This window comes from Falco peregrinus, chromosome 8 (assembly GCF_023634155.1).
Source record: "Falco peregrinus isolate bFalPer1 chromosome 8, bFalPer1.pri, whole genome shotgun sequence".
NCBI classification, from domain to species: domain Eukaryota; kingdom Metazoa; phylum Chordata; class Aves; order Falconiformes; family Falconidae; genus Falco; species Falco peregrinus.
The window spans coordinates 55,715,505-55,732,759 of record NC_073728.1 but is presented as its reverse complement, the minus strand read 5'-3'; the positions used below and the strand labels follow the sequence as shown (position 1 = coordinate 55,732,759).

Sequence of the window (17,255 nt, the reverse complement as noted above, 5' to 3'; positions counted from 1 at the left end):
GCGGGACCGGGACGGGGGCGGTGCCCGAGTTCGAGCCTTGTGGCCGCCTGCTCGGCTCAGCTCCCCGCTGCGGCGCCGCCGCCCGCTCGGCCCCGCTCCGCCGGGGACCCGGCCGGCCGCGGGTGAGTCGGGGGGGAGGCGGGCCGCGGCAGGGCTGGGGCCTTCGTTCTCTGCTGGAGGTGTGGGTGCATGAGGGGTGCAGGGCTGAGGCCTGGAAGCGGGGGTGGGGCGGCTGGTCGGGGTCGGGCCCGTATGAGGCGAGGCCGGGGACTCTGTGGAGCAGGGCTGGGCCTGGGGTCCCCGAGCCTGGGGAAGCGAGGCCGTGTGGGGCGGGGTGAGCAGCGGGGCCTGGGGCCCCGGTGGGGCAGGGCTGGCGGCCGGGCCCGGCGGCTCCTCAGCAGCAGGAGGGCTGCCCGCCCTGGGGCTGCTGGGGACCCCAGCCCCGCGGTGGGGCGGGGGGGCTGCCTGCTCCAGGCCGCCCCGGTTCCGGCGCCGCGGCGGGGCTTGGGCGGCGGGAATGCCTGACACGCAGCCTTCCCCGGCGCTCCCGAGCGGGGAGCGGGCTGGTGTCGTCTTACACGCCTTATATAGCCCGCACCGGGCCGGGAGCGCGGGGGCACTCCGGCCCCCGGCCCTGCCGCCTCCCCGCCGGCAGCCCGCATCCCTGCGGGGCGCGGGGGGGAGCCCGGGCCTCCGGAGCTGGCCTTTTCCCTCCGCCTGGCAGCGGCAGGAGGAAGGTCCTTGGGGGGCTTCGCGGGGGTCTGGCGACTCCTTCCAGGTGCGGGGTGGCCGGGAGGCCGGGGCTGGCCCGCCTGCCCGGAGGCTTGGCCGGCTGACAGCTGTCAGCGCAGCCCTGGCAGGCAGCGGAGCGCCGGGATTCCCAGTGCCTGGCTCCGTGCGCGGAGATGGGCTCGCTCCCAGGTAGCATCTGCTCGGCCGGCTGCTGGAGCGCCAGGCTGGCTGCTCTGCCAGGTGCCTCGGGTGGCATCATGCAGCTCCTGTGCTGCTGCTGCTAATTCACCCAGCAAAAACGCTTCTGGTTCCCATCCTTACGGACCTGCTGTTGCTTCCCCATGGTTTGAAACGGTCTTGACTTTCAGCAGTGTGAGTGCTGTAAGGGAGAGCACATCTTGGGTTTGGGAGGAGGAGAGCGGAGCCCACGGATGCTCCACTGCAGGTGTCAGTGGGGCTGTGCACGGCTCTCTGGTGCTAGTCAACATTACCCTGGGCCCCTCTACTCTGACGCTGCTGGAGGAGATACTGATAGACTTGGGGTGCATCTCTAACCATAGTGTAGGATGGCTGGGGTGGAGTTACTGCTGGAAACACGACCTATCTTCTCCTGTCCCATCCTGCCAGGCCCCAGGCCCCCTCCTCACCTGCTCTCTCTGTGTTGTTCCTATGTACTCTGACATCAGGATCACCCCCTCTTCCCTTGCAGAGATGGGTGATATGGAATCCTACAAGGTGATGCTGAATGGGCCAGCGCCCTGGGGCTTCAGGCTGCAAGGAGGAAAGGATTTCAGCATGCCACTCTCGATCTCCAGGGTAAGAGAAGCTGAGACTGGTGACATCCATCCATCGTTCCTCCTGCCTCTGTGGATGCGAGGCCACAGTGGCTGTGTCCAGGTGGCTGAGGCAGAGCTGTATGGGGGATGCAGATGAGCCAGGACCCCAGGAGTGCTGTGTCCTGCCCTGCCTGGCTCCACACAGCCTCCTTGGTGCCTTATCAGCTGCAGCTGTTCTCCAGCACGGGGGTGTTCCGGGCAGAGGACCGCAGCAGGGATGTGAAATGTTGTACAGACTCTGCAGAGTCATTCTGGCTGCTGGGGGGGGTAGGGGAGGCCCCTTCCGGAGCATGCCCACCACAGGGGGAGGCAGTCTGCTCTCTCCATCTCCAAGCTGTGGGGCTGGCCTCCCAGTCTGCACCCTGACACTGGGCTCAGCATCCCAGGACCTGGCTTGTGTCTGTTTGCCCTCCCTCCCGCTGTATGGCAGTTAGTTCTGCACCCGAGCTGGCCCCCAAAATGGGCAGGGAGGGGAGGAAGTCTGTGCTGCTGCCTGCACTGGGATGTGGCTTCCTCCACAAAATCATCTCTTTTCTCCAGCATAAATGAGAGTTGTGCCGCTGGCTGGTTGCGATTGAGGCACCTGGTGCAAGCTGCTCCTGGTGCGATGCTCACCCAGATCAGGTCTGGCCCCTATGTGTGTGTGGGTCCCTGTTCCCCGGTGGCCAGGTCCCCCTGGGTGGGTGCTGGCCATGGCTCTTGCCACACAATTGCCTTATAAGCCTTGGAATGTGACTGTGTTGTCCATGCTGCTGACGCTCTGGCAGCTGGCACTGAGGCTGCTTCTCAAAGGATAACTTTGCTCGTGACACCGAGCGCTGCGTGCAGGGCTTATCCTCAGCAGGAGCCTGGTACCGCATGCCTGCCCTGGAGAGCGTGGGTCTGCAGCACCCCGGCTCAGAGCACAGACCCTGAGGGCACCGTGCAGGGCTGGTGTTGCCAGCACTGCTGCCCTGGGGCCTGTCGATCTCTGCCGAGCACGCAGAGACGGCTTCAGCGAGTTTGTTGTCTAAAAAATGTTTCTCTTGGCTGTGAGCCAGCACTTAACAAAGGGTCTGGTCGGATGGAGGAGCCTCCTAGGGCAGGGGCCTCATAAAGCAACAGCCCCGCTGTATGAGGAGGCCAGTGCTACCCTCAGGGCTTGGGCAGCGCTGCTTTGGCAGGGCAGGCAGGAGCAGCGAGGACATCCCAGGGGATGTAGCCAGCTTTTGGGGGCTCTCTGGTGAGGCTGGGCTGTGTGGCGTAACAGTTGGCCTTGTTTGATGGGAAGGGATGACCCTGCACTGTTTTGCATCCTGGAGGCATCCCCAGCCCAGAGCACACCACCTCGCTCACTCTCTGCCGGCTCTGCTGCCCAGAGCATCCTGCTGTTCTTGGCCACTGCTTCCCTTGAGCAAGGGTGTTGCTGGCAGGGCAGGCTGTCCTGCCAGGCCTGGGGCTGCCGGAGCAGGCTGCAAGGAAGTGTCCTGCCCTGGCTTTGAGGGCTGCGGCGGGGCCCTGCTCGGTGGGCTGGGGGAGCACAGGGGGAAAGCAGCACCGAGTGTGCTTCAGCTCTTGGCTGCATCCATCACTGTGACACTACTGGGTGAGCTGCAAGGCCGCTTTAGCTCAGCGGTCAAACAAAAGAGGTGCTGCCCTGGGCCTCTGTGCATGTGGCTCTCGTGGTAAGGAGCTCTGCCAGGGTCCTGACACCTTGGCTAGGCAGGCAGCGAGACCGTGGTCCTGAGCTGCTTGTGCTGGAGCCAGGCTGGCATCTGGGGAGTGGGATGGTGTGTGGCATGTCCTGGCATCTGCTAGCTGGGAAAGAGGAGAGACCCTCAGCGCTACAGGTGGGAAGGCACTGGAAAATGCTGCCTGGGCCCTTGTGCAGGTGCCCCACTCCCCTCCATGCTGGCCGAGGCCATGTCTGGGGCACCCGGTGAGCACCTTGCTGGGTGCAGTGACAGAGGCATGGGGAACAAAGGACTGGCTGGGTGGAGAGGGCAGGAAGGAAGCCCTGGTTAGCGGAGCTGGGTGGAAAGTGGGAGTGCTGGCACTGCCATGGCTCCCAGCTGAGCTGGCACCTGCCGAGGGGGTTTCTTGGTGTGCCGGCGCAGAGGGGGAAGGGGAGCGTGGCGGGGCTGGGTGCGGCTGTGTGACGCAGCCTACTGTGCTCTCCCCTTCCCGGGCATCTGTGTGAAAACCTCTCCCAGCTCCCGCTCCTGCTTCCAAACCCACGCAGGCGCTCCACACCTTTCCCAGCCCTCAAGGGCAGCAAGCTGGGGCCTGCAGCAGCGCGACCAGGAGCCGGCCAGCACCACTGGCTGCCCAGGGCACCCTCCCATGCCGGGCAGGAGTGGGCGCTGGGTGGTGTGGGGGTACCCGTGTTACTCTGGGGATGGCAGCGGGATGCAGATGGAGCCGGGTCACATCCAGCCCATGTGTGGGGTTTGGCCTCACATGGAGAGCCGGTGCTGGTGTGGGGAAAGGGAGCACATCTCTGGGGTGAGCCAGACCCTGCACACGGGCGGTGGGGGCAGGGGCTCGGCGGCAGGGTTTTTTCAGCCCTCTGACAGTGCTGGGAATCTGGCTCGCTCCTTTTATGTTCATGTTGAGCAGGACTTGAGGAAATACTTGGTTCACGTCCAAGCGCCTCGAGTTCTTCCGTGCTGGAGGAGCAGGAATGGCTGCAGCCTGCCCACGTCTGTCTGTCTGTCAGTGCCTGGGAGCTGTGTGTGGTGCTCGGGGCCCTCTTTGCCTTTGGCTGTGCGTCCCTGGTGGGAGGGGAGGGCAGCCTTTGCTTCCCAGCATAGGGCTGATGTAGAGCCGTGCTGAGGGCAAGGTGCATCTTTGGCACTGTGGCTGGGCAGGGGAACCTGTGGCCATGCTCCCGGCTGCCCCGGCGGGGTGAGGTCTGGGGGAGCAGCGTGGGTGGGGGCGGGTGTCTCCCTGCCCCGGGGGACTCCTGCTCCTCTGCGGGAATGAGGTAATGTCTGCCCTTGCCGGCACCAGGAGGGGAATGGGACTGGGATGGGAGCACAGGCGGCTGAGGGCAACGCCTGGAGGGTGCCTCCCCTGTGCCCCACTCACCCCAGGCAAAGGGCTGGACATGCCTGTGGTTTGCAGCAAGACGTGGGCTGGCCGGTGGGCCCTGACTCACTGCGCTCCTGTCCCGCCCCAGGACCACAGGGGTGGCTCCGAGGGGCAGCTGGGCCTACTGCTAAGGCTAAGCTGGTGCCATCTCCGCTGTTTGGTGTCACTGGGATGGGACGGGACCCCAGGATGCTGGCATAGCCCCGAGCATTGCCAGAGGGTAGGGACTGGGCAGTGCTGGGTGCCCTGCTGCTGCAGAGGGGAAGAGGCTGTTCTGGGCTGATGCACTGAAAAATGGGGGAGTGATCCATGGGTCCCTTCCTCCCCCTGGGTCAGGCCTGTATGGGTGTCCTAGGCTGGGCTGAGCCTTGCACAGGGGAGCCTGGGCTACAGTAGAGCCCAGTTCTCCTGAGGATGAGGGTGTTCCTCCGCTCCCAACGCTGCTGCTCAGCTGGCCTGTCTCTCCCTGACTCTGTCTGTCCTGCAGCTGACACCAGGTGGGAAGGCGGCCCAGGCTGGCGTGGGAGTGGGCGACTGGGTGCTATACATCGACGGGGAGAGCACCAGCTCCATGACGCACATTGAGGCCCAGAACAGGATCCGCGCCTGTGGGGACAGGCTCTGCCTCACCTTGAGCAGGTAGGATTCACAGGTCCTGCAAACCTGGGGTCCTGGTGTGGCTGGAGCAGAGCCAGGGCCCACTGCCCAGTGCCATCCCTTGGTACCACCGTCTCTCAGCATCACTTCTTGCTCAGAGCCTGGCAGCCCCTGGCTGGGCCCAAGGTTTGGCTGGATGAGGCTTAGCCTGGCTGCTGGCCCTCACCTGCGAGCCATGGGGCAGTGCCAGCCAGCCGTGGCTCCTCACGGGCAGGTGCTACATCCCTGGGGTACCAGCGTCCCGGTGATGGCTGGGCTGGTTCCAGCACCTCCCTGGCTGTCTTCTCTCTTGCAGAGCCCAGAACCACCTGGGGAAGCCGCAGAAGGTACGTGTTGCTCCTGGTGCTGCGGCAGCAGTTCAGCCTTGTCTCAGGGGAGGGGAATCTCTGAGCATAGATGGACAGATTGGACCTTCGCTCCTGGGGCCCGCAGGCTTCTGAGAGACTGGGATGTGTTTGGAGGGCTGGAAAACTCCCCACTGGAGGAGCAGCTCTGCCCCCTGCACTATGGCAGATTGGAGGGAGCGGGGTCTGCCCAGAGGGTGCCTGGGTCCTGGCCGCTGCCTGTCTGTGCCCGCGCTGGTGCTGGGTGCGGGCAGGGGTGCAGGGGAGGAGGCCGGGCAGCTGCAGCACGGCCTCAGGGCCCCGTGTTTGCTAGTGCTGGGGAGCGCCCGGATGCAGAGAGGCAAGGCTGGGGCTGGTGACTGGTGGCTCCTGGCTGGAAGCCACCTGCACGCGTTCAGCTTCATGCCACAGAATGGTTGTGATCAGTGTGTGCATGCACCACCCCACCTTGGGCAGCAGCAAGCGTCTGGGGCACGTGCTAATCTTCCAGTGACCCTTGGGCCGGGTTTGTGACCTGCTGTCACTGGGCCCCGTGGAGAGAAGTGCCAGCCTGGCAGAGCCCAGTATCTGAGGTGCACGTGCTATCCAGCTTTCCTGCCTAGCTGCCTGCTGTGCTGCCTGGCCCGGGGCTGCCCCTTGCATGCTGCTTGACATGTGAGCCTGTGTCTGTGTGTTTTGTCTCGCTCAGGACTCACTCCCCTGCTCTGAACCCCTGAAATATAACTTCGCTCCCAGCACCGCCCTCAACAAAACAGCTCGGCCCTTCGGGGCCGGCTCGCCTCCGAACCCACGGCCTGGGCTGGTGACGAAACCCGTGACGTATGCACCCCTGGCGCCCACCTGCACCCCCCAGCACAATGGGTATGTTGCTGTCCATCCTGCTCCCCGAGGACTGGGGGGAGCCTGCTGCCCAGCCCTGCTGCGCCTTGCATGCCAGGCACCCGTGGGTGGGAGCGGGTGACGGTGGCCATGCTGGGGTCCCCCACAGCTGGTGCTGAGGTGGTACAACAGGACTGTCAGTGTGTGGGGACACAGCCACGCACGTGCTGGTCCCTCGCTCCGGGACATGTCAGCCCGTGAGGAGTCCTGCAGTGTGTGACACAGTGGTCACAGCAGGACACTCGCTGGCATCTGCAGTAGCAGGAAGGCAATGACTGCGTTGTGGCCACCAGCCAGTGCTGCCTGGGGATGTCCTGCTGGTCCCCAGGCTGCTGGAACGGGCTGGGCAGAGTGAAGCCTTTGAGCCCTGTGCAGCACTGTCTTCGCCCCACTTGCAGGGAAGGAGCTTGTGCCTCTGCAGGCTGCCCACCTGGCTGCAGTGTGTCCGGCAGCTGCTGGTCCCTGCACCTCCTGCCAAGAGCTGCCATGATGCCCTGAAACCAGGCAATCGGGGACGCGCAGCCCTGGCTGCCCTGGGCAGCTAGGTCTGGTCTGGGGGGCTGTGGGAGGCATGGTCTGGTCCATTGGTGTCTGTCCCAGTGTCCCAGTGTGCTCCCGGCCCTGGGCAAGCTAGGCATGAGTGTCAGGGGCAGGGGGACTAGTGCAGGCTGTAGGTGAGCTCTGGAAGTTTCTTGGGTGCTGTGGGTCTAATTTCACCTTCCTTTCTCTTTCTTTCTCTCCTCCCTTTCTCTTTCCCTCTCTCCTACAGGTGCTGAGCCTTGACAAGTCAGTAAGCCTTTGGCCTGCTCTCTCTGTCCTCCCTGCATGCCTCTCCCCTGCTAGTGCCCTGTTCTCTGGGGCAGGACCAGCCCAGGGATGGGCAGCATGTGCTGCTCTGCCCGTGTGGGTGGGTCACTCCTGGCAGTGAGCTGTCCCTAGCCTGAAGGGCGAGTGCTGCCTGTCCCTGCCAGCTGCTGCGGCCCTGCAGTGTCCTCACGTGTGGTCCCTTCCTTCTTTGAGACATGTCTTGGCTGGGCGAGGGCTGCTGGGCTGTGCTGGGCACCCTGCCCAGGGCCAGGCAGGCAGGCAGTACTGCCATGGGCACAACAGGTGTGCACTGGGCTCTCATACAGCTCCTCTGCTGGTGATTTTTTTGACCTTGGCTTATTCTTGCCCTGTCCTTTCCCCTCCTGGCCCTTGGGGCCAGTCTCGGGACTGCTAGAATGGCGGTCAGTCCTCAGTCGGTCCTTAATGGGCCTGTCCTGCACGGAGGAGGAGTAGGGGGTGTGGGGAGTAAGGCAACATGCGGAATCTCAGGTACTGGTGTGCTATGGTTCTGTGCTGGGGGAAGCGTGCAGGAGCCCCAGGGAAGTGATGGTGTGGGGATCTGCCAGATTTGACAGACAACAATGTCACTCGCAGGCAGCCCCCGCAGCCGCTGGAGCCCCCCAGCACCCCCACATACGACCCTGCGAAGTTGCGGCTGATAGAGGATGCTGAGGACTGGCAGCCCCGCACCGGGACCTCCCAGCAGTCCCGCTCCTTCCGTAAACTGGCCCAGCTGATGGGCACAGACGGTAGGAAGTTCCTGCAGGGCCAAGTGCTGCTTGGCTGCCCGGAGGTTTCCCGCTTTGCCGGGACCACAGCAGCTGGGTAAAGGCTGTGGTGCCTCATGGCACCAGAGCATTGGTTTTGGCCTGGTGTGACCCCTCTGGGGCGACTGAGTCAGCGGGAGCTGCCCGGGCTGTGCGTGGGCTCGTGGTGATGCCGCTGGGCCGGGGCCGTGCTCTGCCCCATGGCCGGGCAGGGCTGTGCGCTGCGGCAGGGGTTGGTGGGCAGGGAGGTCGGTTTTCTTGGCTTTCCCTTCCTGCTGTCCCTGGGCCTTGGTTGCCACAGACTGACTCTGTGTCCTCCTCTCTCCTGCTGCGCTCAGTGGAGGATCGTGAGGATGAGCTTGTTAAAAAGCCCAGGTAAGAGCAGCGTGTGCCAGGCGGCAGCAGGAGCCGCGGGGTGCCCGCCCCGGGCTCAGCCCACCTGGCTGGTTTGCATTCGCTGCTTGCAGTGGCTCTGGGGAAGCTCTTTGCCCTGTTGCTGTTCCTTTTCTCTGCTCCTCCTCCTCTTTCCCTCTCCCCAAAGCTGAGCTGTTGGTGGAGCCACAGAGCCTGCCCTGCACTTGCCCTGCAACAGGCACTGCCAGCGCTCAGCCACTGCGCTGACCCTCACCTCGGGAGGGTCCTGCCTGGGCACCCAGCAGCCAGGCAGGCTGTCCCCAGGCAGGGTGTCCCCACGCTGGGCATGCCTGGCAGGACCTCCTGGGCCCTGCTGGCACCGAGCTGAGGAGGCCAAGCTGCACCGTTGCTTCTTGAGCAAATGGGATCTGCAGGAGACTGGTGGCACTGGCAACACCTTGCTGGGGGTGTTGGGAGGTGCTGGGCAGTGCCTGGACCTGGGGCACGATGTCCTGTAATGCTGGTGTGGAGTGGCCGAGCAGAGCTGGGTCAGTGTCACCAGCTTTTTCATGGGGCCGGGGGGTGGCCGGGAGGCTGGGCTGGAGCGAACGCTGCCAGCTTCCGTGGGGCTGGGGTTGTGTACAGGGGGATGCACTGAGCCACGGGCCAACCACTGGCTGTTGTGCCGCCCGTTTTCTGATGCCGCTGGGGTGTCTGTGGGTCTGGCTGGGGCATGGAGGAGCAGTGGCAAGTGTCAGGGTCTGGCGAGGAAGTTGGTGTGTGTGAGGGCATCTTTGGAAGTGCTGCCCTGTGCTGCAGTGCCGGGCAGAGTCCGTGCATGGTGCCAGCTGAGCGCCTGCCCTCTGTCACTCGCAGGCAGCCCCCACAGCTGCTGGAGCCCCCCAGCACCCCCACATGTGATCCCAGGAAGTTGCGGCTGATAGAGGATGCTGAGAACTGGCAGCCCCACACCGGGATCTCCCAGTCCCGCTCCTTCCGCAAACTGGCCCAGCTGACGGGCACAGACAGCAGTGAGTTCCCACAGGGCTCGGTGCTGCCTGGTGGTGCTGGACTCTGCTGAGTAGCCAGAACCTGGCAGAGGCTGTGGGGTGATGTGGCACTGGGGGCTTGATTGTGGCCCTAGGGTCTTGATTTCAGCCCCAAGTCAACTCTTCATGGTGGCTGAGTCAGCAGGGGCTGCCCGGGCTGTGCGTGGGCTCGTGGTGATGCCGCTGGGCCGGGGCCGTGCTCTGCCCCACGGCCGGGCAGGGCTGTGCGCTGCGGCAGGGGTTGGTGGGCAGGGAGGTCGGTTTTCTTGGCTTTCCCTTCCTGCTGTCCCTGGGCCTTGGTTGCCACAGACTGACTCTGTGTCCTCCTCTCTCCTGCTGCGTTCAGTGGAGGATCGTGAGGATGAGCTTGTTAAAAAGCCCAGGTAAGAGCAGCGTGTGCCAGGCGGCAGCAGGAGCCGCGGCGTACAGGGCTGCGTGTCCCGGGCAGGACTCTGGGCATGGCTGGCGCTGAGCCGGGGAGGCTGAGCTGAACCACGGCCTCTTGGGCAAACACGTTCTGGAGGAGGCTGGAAACACTGGCAGGCTTGGCTTAGGCGTGTTGGGAGGTACTGGGCAGCACCTGGACCTCGGGTGCAAGGGGCCATGAGCCTGGTGGGGCCGGCAGGGTGGCCGGGCAGCGCTGGGTGAGTGCCACTGGCTGGCCCTCATGCTTGCTGCTTGCAGTGACTCCAGGGAAGCTCTTTGCCCTACCACCGTTTCTTCTCTTCATCCTCTGTCCTCCTGTTCTCTCCCCAAAGCCAAGCTGTTTGCGGAGCCACAGAGCCCACCCTGCGCTCACCCCGCGACAGGCACTGCCATTGCTCAGCCACTGCCACAACTGTCACCTTGGAAGGGTCCTGCCCCAGCTGTCCCCAAACAGGGTGTCCTTACAGTGGGTTGCACCTGGACCTGGGGCATGATGTCCTGTGGGGCGGCTGCAGGGCTGGTCAGGAGTGAATGTTGCTGGCATCTGTGGGGCTCGTGCCTCTGTGGGGCCACGGCTGCATACGGGAGGGATGCACGGAGCTATGAGTCAATCGCTGACTGTTGTGCCGCCGTTTTTACCAATGTCACAGGGATGCCCACGGGTCCGGCTGGGGCACAGGGGAGCAGCGGTGAGTGCTGAGATCTGGTGAGGGGGTCAGCATGTGTGAGGGCACCTTTGAGAGTGCTGCCCCATGCTGAAGCAGGGTCCATGTGCGGAGCTGGCTGAGCACCTGCCCTCTGTCACTCGCAGGCAGCCCCCGCAGCCGCTGGAGCCCCCCAGCACCCCCACATGCGACCCTGAGAAGTTGCGGCTGATAGAGGATGCTGAGGACTGGCAGCCCCGCACCGGGACCTCCCAGCAGTCCCGCTCCTTCCGTAAACTGGCCCAGCTGGTGGGCACAGACGGTAGGAAGTTCCTGCAGGGCCAAGTGCTGCTTGGCTGCCCGGAGGTTTCCCGCTTTGCCGGGACCACAGCAGCTGGGTAAAGGCTGTGGTGCCTCATGGCACCAGAGCATTGGTTTTGGCCTGGTGTGACCCCTCTGGGGCGACTGAGTCAGCGGGAGCTGCCCGGGCTGTGCGTGGGCTCGTGGTGATGCCGCTGGGCCGGGGCCATGCTCTGCCCCACGGCCGGGCAGGGCTGTGCGCTGGGGCAGGGGTTGGTGGGCAGGGAGGTCGGTTTTCTTGGCTTTCCCTTCCTGCTGTCCCTGGGCCTTGGTTGCCACAGACTGACTCTGTGTCCTCCTCTCTCCTGCTGCGTTCAGTGGAGGATCGTGAGGATGAGCTTGTTAAAAAGCCCAGGTAAGAGCAGCGTGTGCCAGGCGGCAGCAGGAGCCGCGGGGTGCCCGCCCCGGGCTCAGCCCACCTGGCTGGTTTGCATTCGCTGCTTGCAGTGGCTCTGGGGAAGCTCTTTGCCCTGTTGCTGTTTCTCTCTTTCCTCCTCTTCCCTCTTCTCCCTAGAGCCAAGCTGTTGGCAGAGCTGCACGACGGGCACTGCCAGCGCTCAGCCACTGCTCTGACCCTCACCTGGGGAGGGTCCTGCCTGGGCACCCAGCAGCCAGGCAGGGTGTCCCCAGGCAGGCTGTCACCACGCTGGGCTGTCCCTGTGCTGGGTGTGCCCCAGGCAGGACCCACTGGGCCCTGCTGGCACCGAGCTGAGGAGGCCAAGCTGCAGCATGGTGTCCTGGCCACACTGGGTAGGGGTAGCTGGTGGCACTGGCAACACTTTGCTGGGGGCGTTGGGAGGTGCTGGGCAGTGCCTGGACCTGGGGCACGGAAGTCCCATGGGGCAGTGGAGCAGCTGCAGGGCTGGTCGGGTGTGAGTGTTGGCATATTCATGAGGGCCCTGTCTGCAGGGCTGGCTGTGTGTGCAGGGGGATGCACTGAGCCATGCCTCAACCGCTGCCTGTTGTGCCGCTGTTTTTTTTCAATGCCACAGGGATGCCCGTGGGTCTGGCTGGGGCATGGAGGAGCAGCAATGAGTGTCAGGGTCTGGTGAGGGGGTCAGCATGTGTGAGGGCGCTTTTGGGAGTGCTGCCCCGTGCTGAAGCAGGGTTCATGTGTGGTGCTGGCTGAGCACCTGCCCTCTGTCACTCGCAGGCAGCCCCCGCAGCCGCTGGAGCCCCCCAGCACCCCCACATGCGACCCCGGGAAGTTGCGGCTGATAGAGGATGCTGAGGACTGGCAGCCCCGCACCGGGACCTCCCAGTCCCGCTCATTCCATAAACTGGCCCAGCTGGTGGGCACAGACAGCTGTAAGTTCCCACAGAGCCCAGTGCTGCTTGGCTGCCCAGCGGTGCCCAGCTTTGCCAGGGCCACCTGTGCCCGGCAGAGGCTGTGGGGTGACGTGGCAGGAGGGGCATTGGTTTTGACCCCGCGCAGACCCTCTGGGGAGCGTGAGTCGATGACAGCTGCCCAGGACTGTGCATGGCACAGGTGGTACGTGGGCTCGTGGTCAAGCTGCAGAGCCGGGGCCATGTCCTGCCCCACGGCCGGGCAGGGCTGTGCGCTGGGGCGGGAAGACAATGGGAGGAGAGGCTGGTTTTCCTGGCTTTCCCTTCCTGCTGTCCCTGGACCTTAGTTGCTGCAGACTGACTCTGTCTCCTCCTTTCTCTCCTGCTGCTCTCAGTGGAAGGTCATGACGATGTGTTTGTTAAAAAGCCCAGGTAAGGGGAGTGTGTGCACCAGGGTGGCAGCAGGAGCCGTGGGGCTGCATGTCCCGGGCAGGACCCGTTGCGTGTTGCTGGCACCGAGCTGGGGATGCCGTGGTGTCACAGACACAGCGGGTCGGGGTGGCTGGTGGCACTGGCAAAACCTTGCTGGCAGTGTGGTCATGTTTGGGCAGCACCTGGATGGGGGGGCATGATGTCCTGTGAGCCTGGTGTGGGGCTCTGTGACAGCCGGGCAGAGCTGAGTGAGTGCCACTAGCTTCTCCCTGTGTGGGGACAGGGAAGGGAGCTGGGCCTGAGGTGGGGGGTCTTGTTCCTTGCCCTGTGCAGATGGGCACAGGTGGTGCACAGCACCCCTTTTTTTGCCAGTATCTCTCCGTAATGCCTCTGTTGGGCATCGTGGGACTGTTGGGTCCCGGCTCTGGCACAAATAAATGCTCCTGGTTTTGTAGCTGTCTCCTTGTCTTTGCCCTGGAGAGATGCAGAGCCGCCAGCTCTCCCTCTGTCCCTGTCCCCTTTCTCAGGTGGGCCATGATTCTCTGGCTCTGGCTTGCCCTGCCTGCTTCTAGGCACAGTGCTGGCAGCCTGCTGGGGGACACAGACCTTGACCCTCCCAGGACCAGCCTGGCCCTGCCTGTCCACAGCTCTGCCAGAGCTGGACCCTGGGACTCCCTGCGCTGGGTCAGGTTCAAGCCCCTCCACACCCCAGTGAGGCTGGGGACAGCCATCGCATGTGGGCAGGCAGCCAGGATCTGTGGTCCCCAGGGTCCCTGGTCAGTCTGGAGTAGCCCAGAGCTGCTGCAGCAGACCCCAGCAGACCTGTGCTCCCTCCCACTGCTCCCCAGACCACCGCAATGGTTGCCAGAGACCCCGGAGATGCTGTGTCTTTGCAGGGCTGAAGGCACTTTGCTTGGTACCCCATCACCAAACCAGCTACCGGCTGGGCACAGGGGCTTGGCCAGCTCCCGCCTGCTTGTCAGGGGGGAGGGTGAGCCCGCACGCACAGGCCCAGCAAGGGTGAGCAGGGCAGGCTGGATTAACTGTGTGTTCTGTAGCCAGGTCTCCGTGCTGGACCCATCCCCAGGAGCAGCGATGAAGACTGACCCCGGACTGGGTGAGTAAAACGTTGCCTCTGGGCTCAGGTGGGGAGGGGCAGCAGTGCTGGGGGATGCTACTTGCCCAGCCACTAGTGCTGGGAGAGGGCTGCCAAGGGATTGGGAGCACTGTCCTGGAGATGTGTGTGTGCATGCAGCCCCCAGGGCTCCTGCTGCGACCCCTGGCCCTGCCAGCCGCCCACCCTGGGCTGTGGACCCCTCCTTCGCTGAGCGCTATGCTCCAGACAAGACAAGCACAGTGGTGAGCAAGCACAGCCAGCCGGCCACGCCAACCCCCATGCAGAACCGCAGCTCCATCATGCAGGCAGCTCAGCAAGCCCCCGAAGGGCCCGGCCGCACGCCCCTCTGCTACAAGTGCAACAAGGTCATCAGGTGAGCCCTGGCCACCGTCGGCACCACACCAGTGTCCTGGGCCCTGGCGTGGCTGACGTGGCTCTGTCCTGCTGCAGGGGACGCTACCTGGTGGCACTGGGACATTACTACCATCCCGAGGAGTTCACCTGCTGCCAGTGCAGGAAGGTGCTGGATGAGGGGGGCTTCTTTGAGGAGAAAGGCTCCATTTTCTGCCCGAAGTGCTACGACACGCGCTATGCACCCAGCTGCGCCAAGTGCAAGAAGAAGATCACTGGGGTGAGTGTTCCTCAGCCTGCCCCACACCTCCTGTCTTTGCTCCCCACTCACCTGTGATCGCCTGGCTCCGTCCCTTCCTGTCCTGATCCCACCCCATGGGATCCCTTGTCCCTTTCTGCCCTGGATGGGGCTTCCCTGTGGCATAGGGTGGTCCTGCCACCCCAGCTGACAGCAGCTCCTCTCCAGGAGGTCATGCACGCACTGAAGATGACCTGGCATGTGCAGTGCTTCACATGTGCCGCCTGTAAAACTCCCATCCGCAACCGTGCCTTCTACATGGAGGAGGGACAGCCCTACTGTGAGCGAGGTAGGACCCAGAGATCCCATGTGTCACCCTGCATGGCCTTGGGGCACCAGGCATCATTGGGACTCAGCAGCTGCTCACAGGGGTGGGGGGTGAGCTGCCCTGCCCTGCAGGGCTCCCCCTGGGCCATGGGGAACATAGGGACCCTGCTCCTGCAGTCCTGAGCCCTCCATCCCAGTCCTTCCTGGCTGCTGGGTAGTGCCATCGCTCCTGGGTTGCCATGGCGATGATGGAGAACGTACATCAACGGCGAGTGCTGCACCCTGGGAGATGAGGTTTACCTCCTTTCTGCAGCCTGGTGGTGGCTGGGGCCACCCTGCAGGCACAGGCATCTCACCCAGGTGCCTTGGGCATTGTCCCCCCAGGGCTGGCAGTGAGCTGTCCCCAGGCTGTGCCTGTGGAATCCTGGCTGAGCTGCAGCCCTGCTCCCCTGGGATGAGGGGCTGTGTGAGTCAACACTGACCTAGGCTCTGCCTCTCCTCGCAGACTACGAGAAGATGTTTGGCACCAAGTGCCGCGGCTGCGACTTCAAGATCGATGCTGGGGACCGGTTCCTGGAGGCACTGGGTTTCAGCTGGCATGACACTTGCTTCGTCTGTGCGGTGAGCCGTGTGCCTCCCTCTCGGCTGCTGGTGGGGCCCGTGGCTCTCCCTGGCAGTTGTGCCCTGTGTGGGGTACACCAGCAGCACAGGGGGTCCCTGCTGCCGCGAGGTGTTCCCCACCTGGCTCTGTGCTGGTGGCTTGGGACCCTGCTCTGAGCTTCCTGCTCCCTGGCATCTGTGCAACACCAGTGCTGGGCCCTGGGCTGTAGCGGGGAGACCCGGGGGCTGACTCAGCACCCCTGACCTGACTGTCCGGCGCTCTCCTCCCCAGATCTGCCAGACCAACCTGGAAGGGAAGACGTTCTACTCCAAGAAGGACAAGCCGCTCTGCAAGAGCCACGCTTTCTCCCACGTGTGAGGGACAGGAGTTCAGCTGTGCCCACGCATGCCCCTGGCCCTGCATGCTCCTCTCCCCCAGCGCCTGCTGCCCCCAGGGAGCCAGGCTGGGCCCTCACCCCATCCCCTTGCTCCTGCCTCTCTCCTGACAGCTCCTGGCCTGGCTCCAGCCTTATAGCTGGTCTGTGCCCCACGACTGGCCCTAGGAGCCCCAGGAAGGGGATGCTGCATGGGGATGCTGCCCCCAAGCCATGCAGTGTGGTGGCTGCGGCCACGCTGAGGCTGGAGTGGGGGAGGATCTGGTACAGCAGGGCTGCTCCCTTGCCTGGCTGGGGCCCAGCTGCCTGGCAGCGCAGTGCCAGGGCAGGGATGCTCCTAGCACATCACCGAGTGGGTGAGGACCAGCCCCCCAGCCCCTTGCCAAGCTCTCCCCCACTTTCCCTGCTGTGTGCTTAGTTTGTGGGGCTGGAGACCTGGCTCTCCTCCTGGGCCAGGGCCCTCCCTGCAGCAACCCACTGGCTGCCCCGCAAACTGTTGTGGTGGCTTCCTACCCTGGCCACATGCCGGGGTGGGTGGTCTGTGTCTCATGTCCTGTTCCCCGCCCCCCCCCCCCCAGCTGGCCTGCTGCTCCCTTGGGGCTGATGTGCAGGATCACCCCCAACCCAGCTGTGCCAGGGAGCAGGGCAGTGTGCCAAGGCCACCCCAGCCGTGGGCTGACAGTGTGTGTTGGTGGCCGGCCGGCTGGTGGGCTCCTGCAAGGCTCAGGCACGGCTTCCTCCCAAAGAGCGCTCTGCCACTGCCATCCCGGGCCTGTAAATTCCTCCCCCAAACCCACACTCTCCGGTTTGGCTGCTGCTGATGTAGCCACGGTGCTTTTAGTGCCTTTAATAAACACTTCTCTGCAAGTGCCAGCTGTCTCCAGGCCTGAGGTTTTGCAGAGCGAGGTGCGGCTGGCTGGGAAGGTCATGCTCAGTCCTTGCCCTGCTCCCCCCGGGGCCTGACTCAGCTCCTTCCAGCTTTCCAGGGAAAATCTTTGCCTTGAATTTCTCCTCTGCTTGTGTCGGCCAGGGCTGGACCCATCATATACCTGCGTTGCTCCTCTGGCCTCATAGCAGGCAGGACTGCTAATGGAGGTGGTAATTAATCTGGGGGGCAAAGCTGCAGCAAGGGGAGAGGGGGAGGTGTTGGACCCTGCAAGGGGGTCCCCGCTTACCCTGTGGTGTCCCCTGCTCCCTGCTGTGCCCTGGCCCCGAGTCCTGCACAGCGAATGGGAAGGCGTGGGGCACGCGTGGGCCACGTGCACCAGCTCTGGGCGTGCTCCGGCATGGAGCAGCCAAGTGCTCGCTCATGTGATGCAGCTGCTGTCCCCAAGGCCGGGAGCGAGGCTGGGCCGGGACCTCTGGCTGGAACAGGCTCAGGGGCAGCGGGTGTGGGGAAGAGCTGCTCCTCCCACTCTGCTCTGGCAGCTGGAATGGTCATTAATAATTGCAGCTCTTGCCACGATGAGCAATTGTAAGGAAAATTGTCTTGCTAATCTACTAGAAGGTTCTGGGCAGGAGCTGGCTGCGGGAAGCCAAATGCCTCTTGGCATCACCCAG

General features: G+C 64.2%; 1 protein-coding gene across 1 annotated transcript; it reads left to right on the top strand.

The window, feature by feature from the left end:
* The first annotated feature begins 667 nt into the window (after positions 1-667).
* PDLIM7 (PDZ and LIM domain 7) lies at positions 668-16,568 on the top strand. The gene is given in 22 exon segments (XM_055811781.1): positions 668-1,548; positions 5,128-5,279; positions 5,593-5,623; positions 7,290-7,310; positions 7,956-8,097; positions 8,454-8,489; positions 9,177-9,220; positions 9,359-9,500; positions 9,865-9,901; positions 10,595-10,633; positions 10,756-10,917; positions 11,173-11,176; positions 11,272-11,303; positions 11,941-11,983; positions 12,106-12,256; positions 12,631-12,667; positions 13,726-13,784; positions 13,923-14,157; positions 14,235-14,415; positions 14,602-14,722; positions 15,206-15,321; positions 15,593-16,568. Coding segments are annotated over 22 exon segments (2,019 nt in total). The 5' UTR covers positions 668-1,401; the 3' UTR covers positions 15,680-16,568.
* Positions 16,569-17,255: the final 687 nt, after the last annotated feature.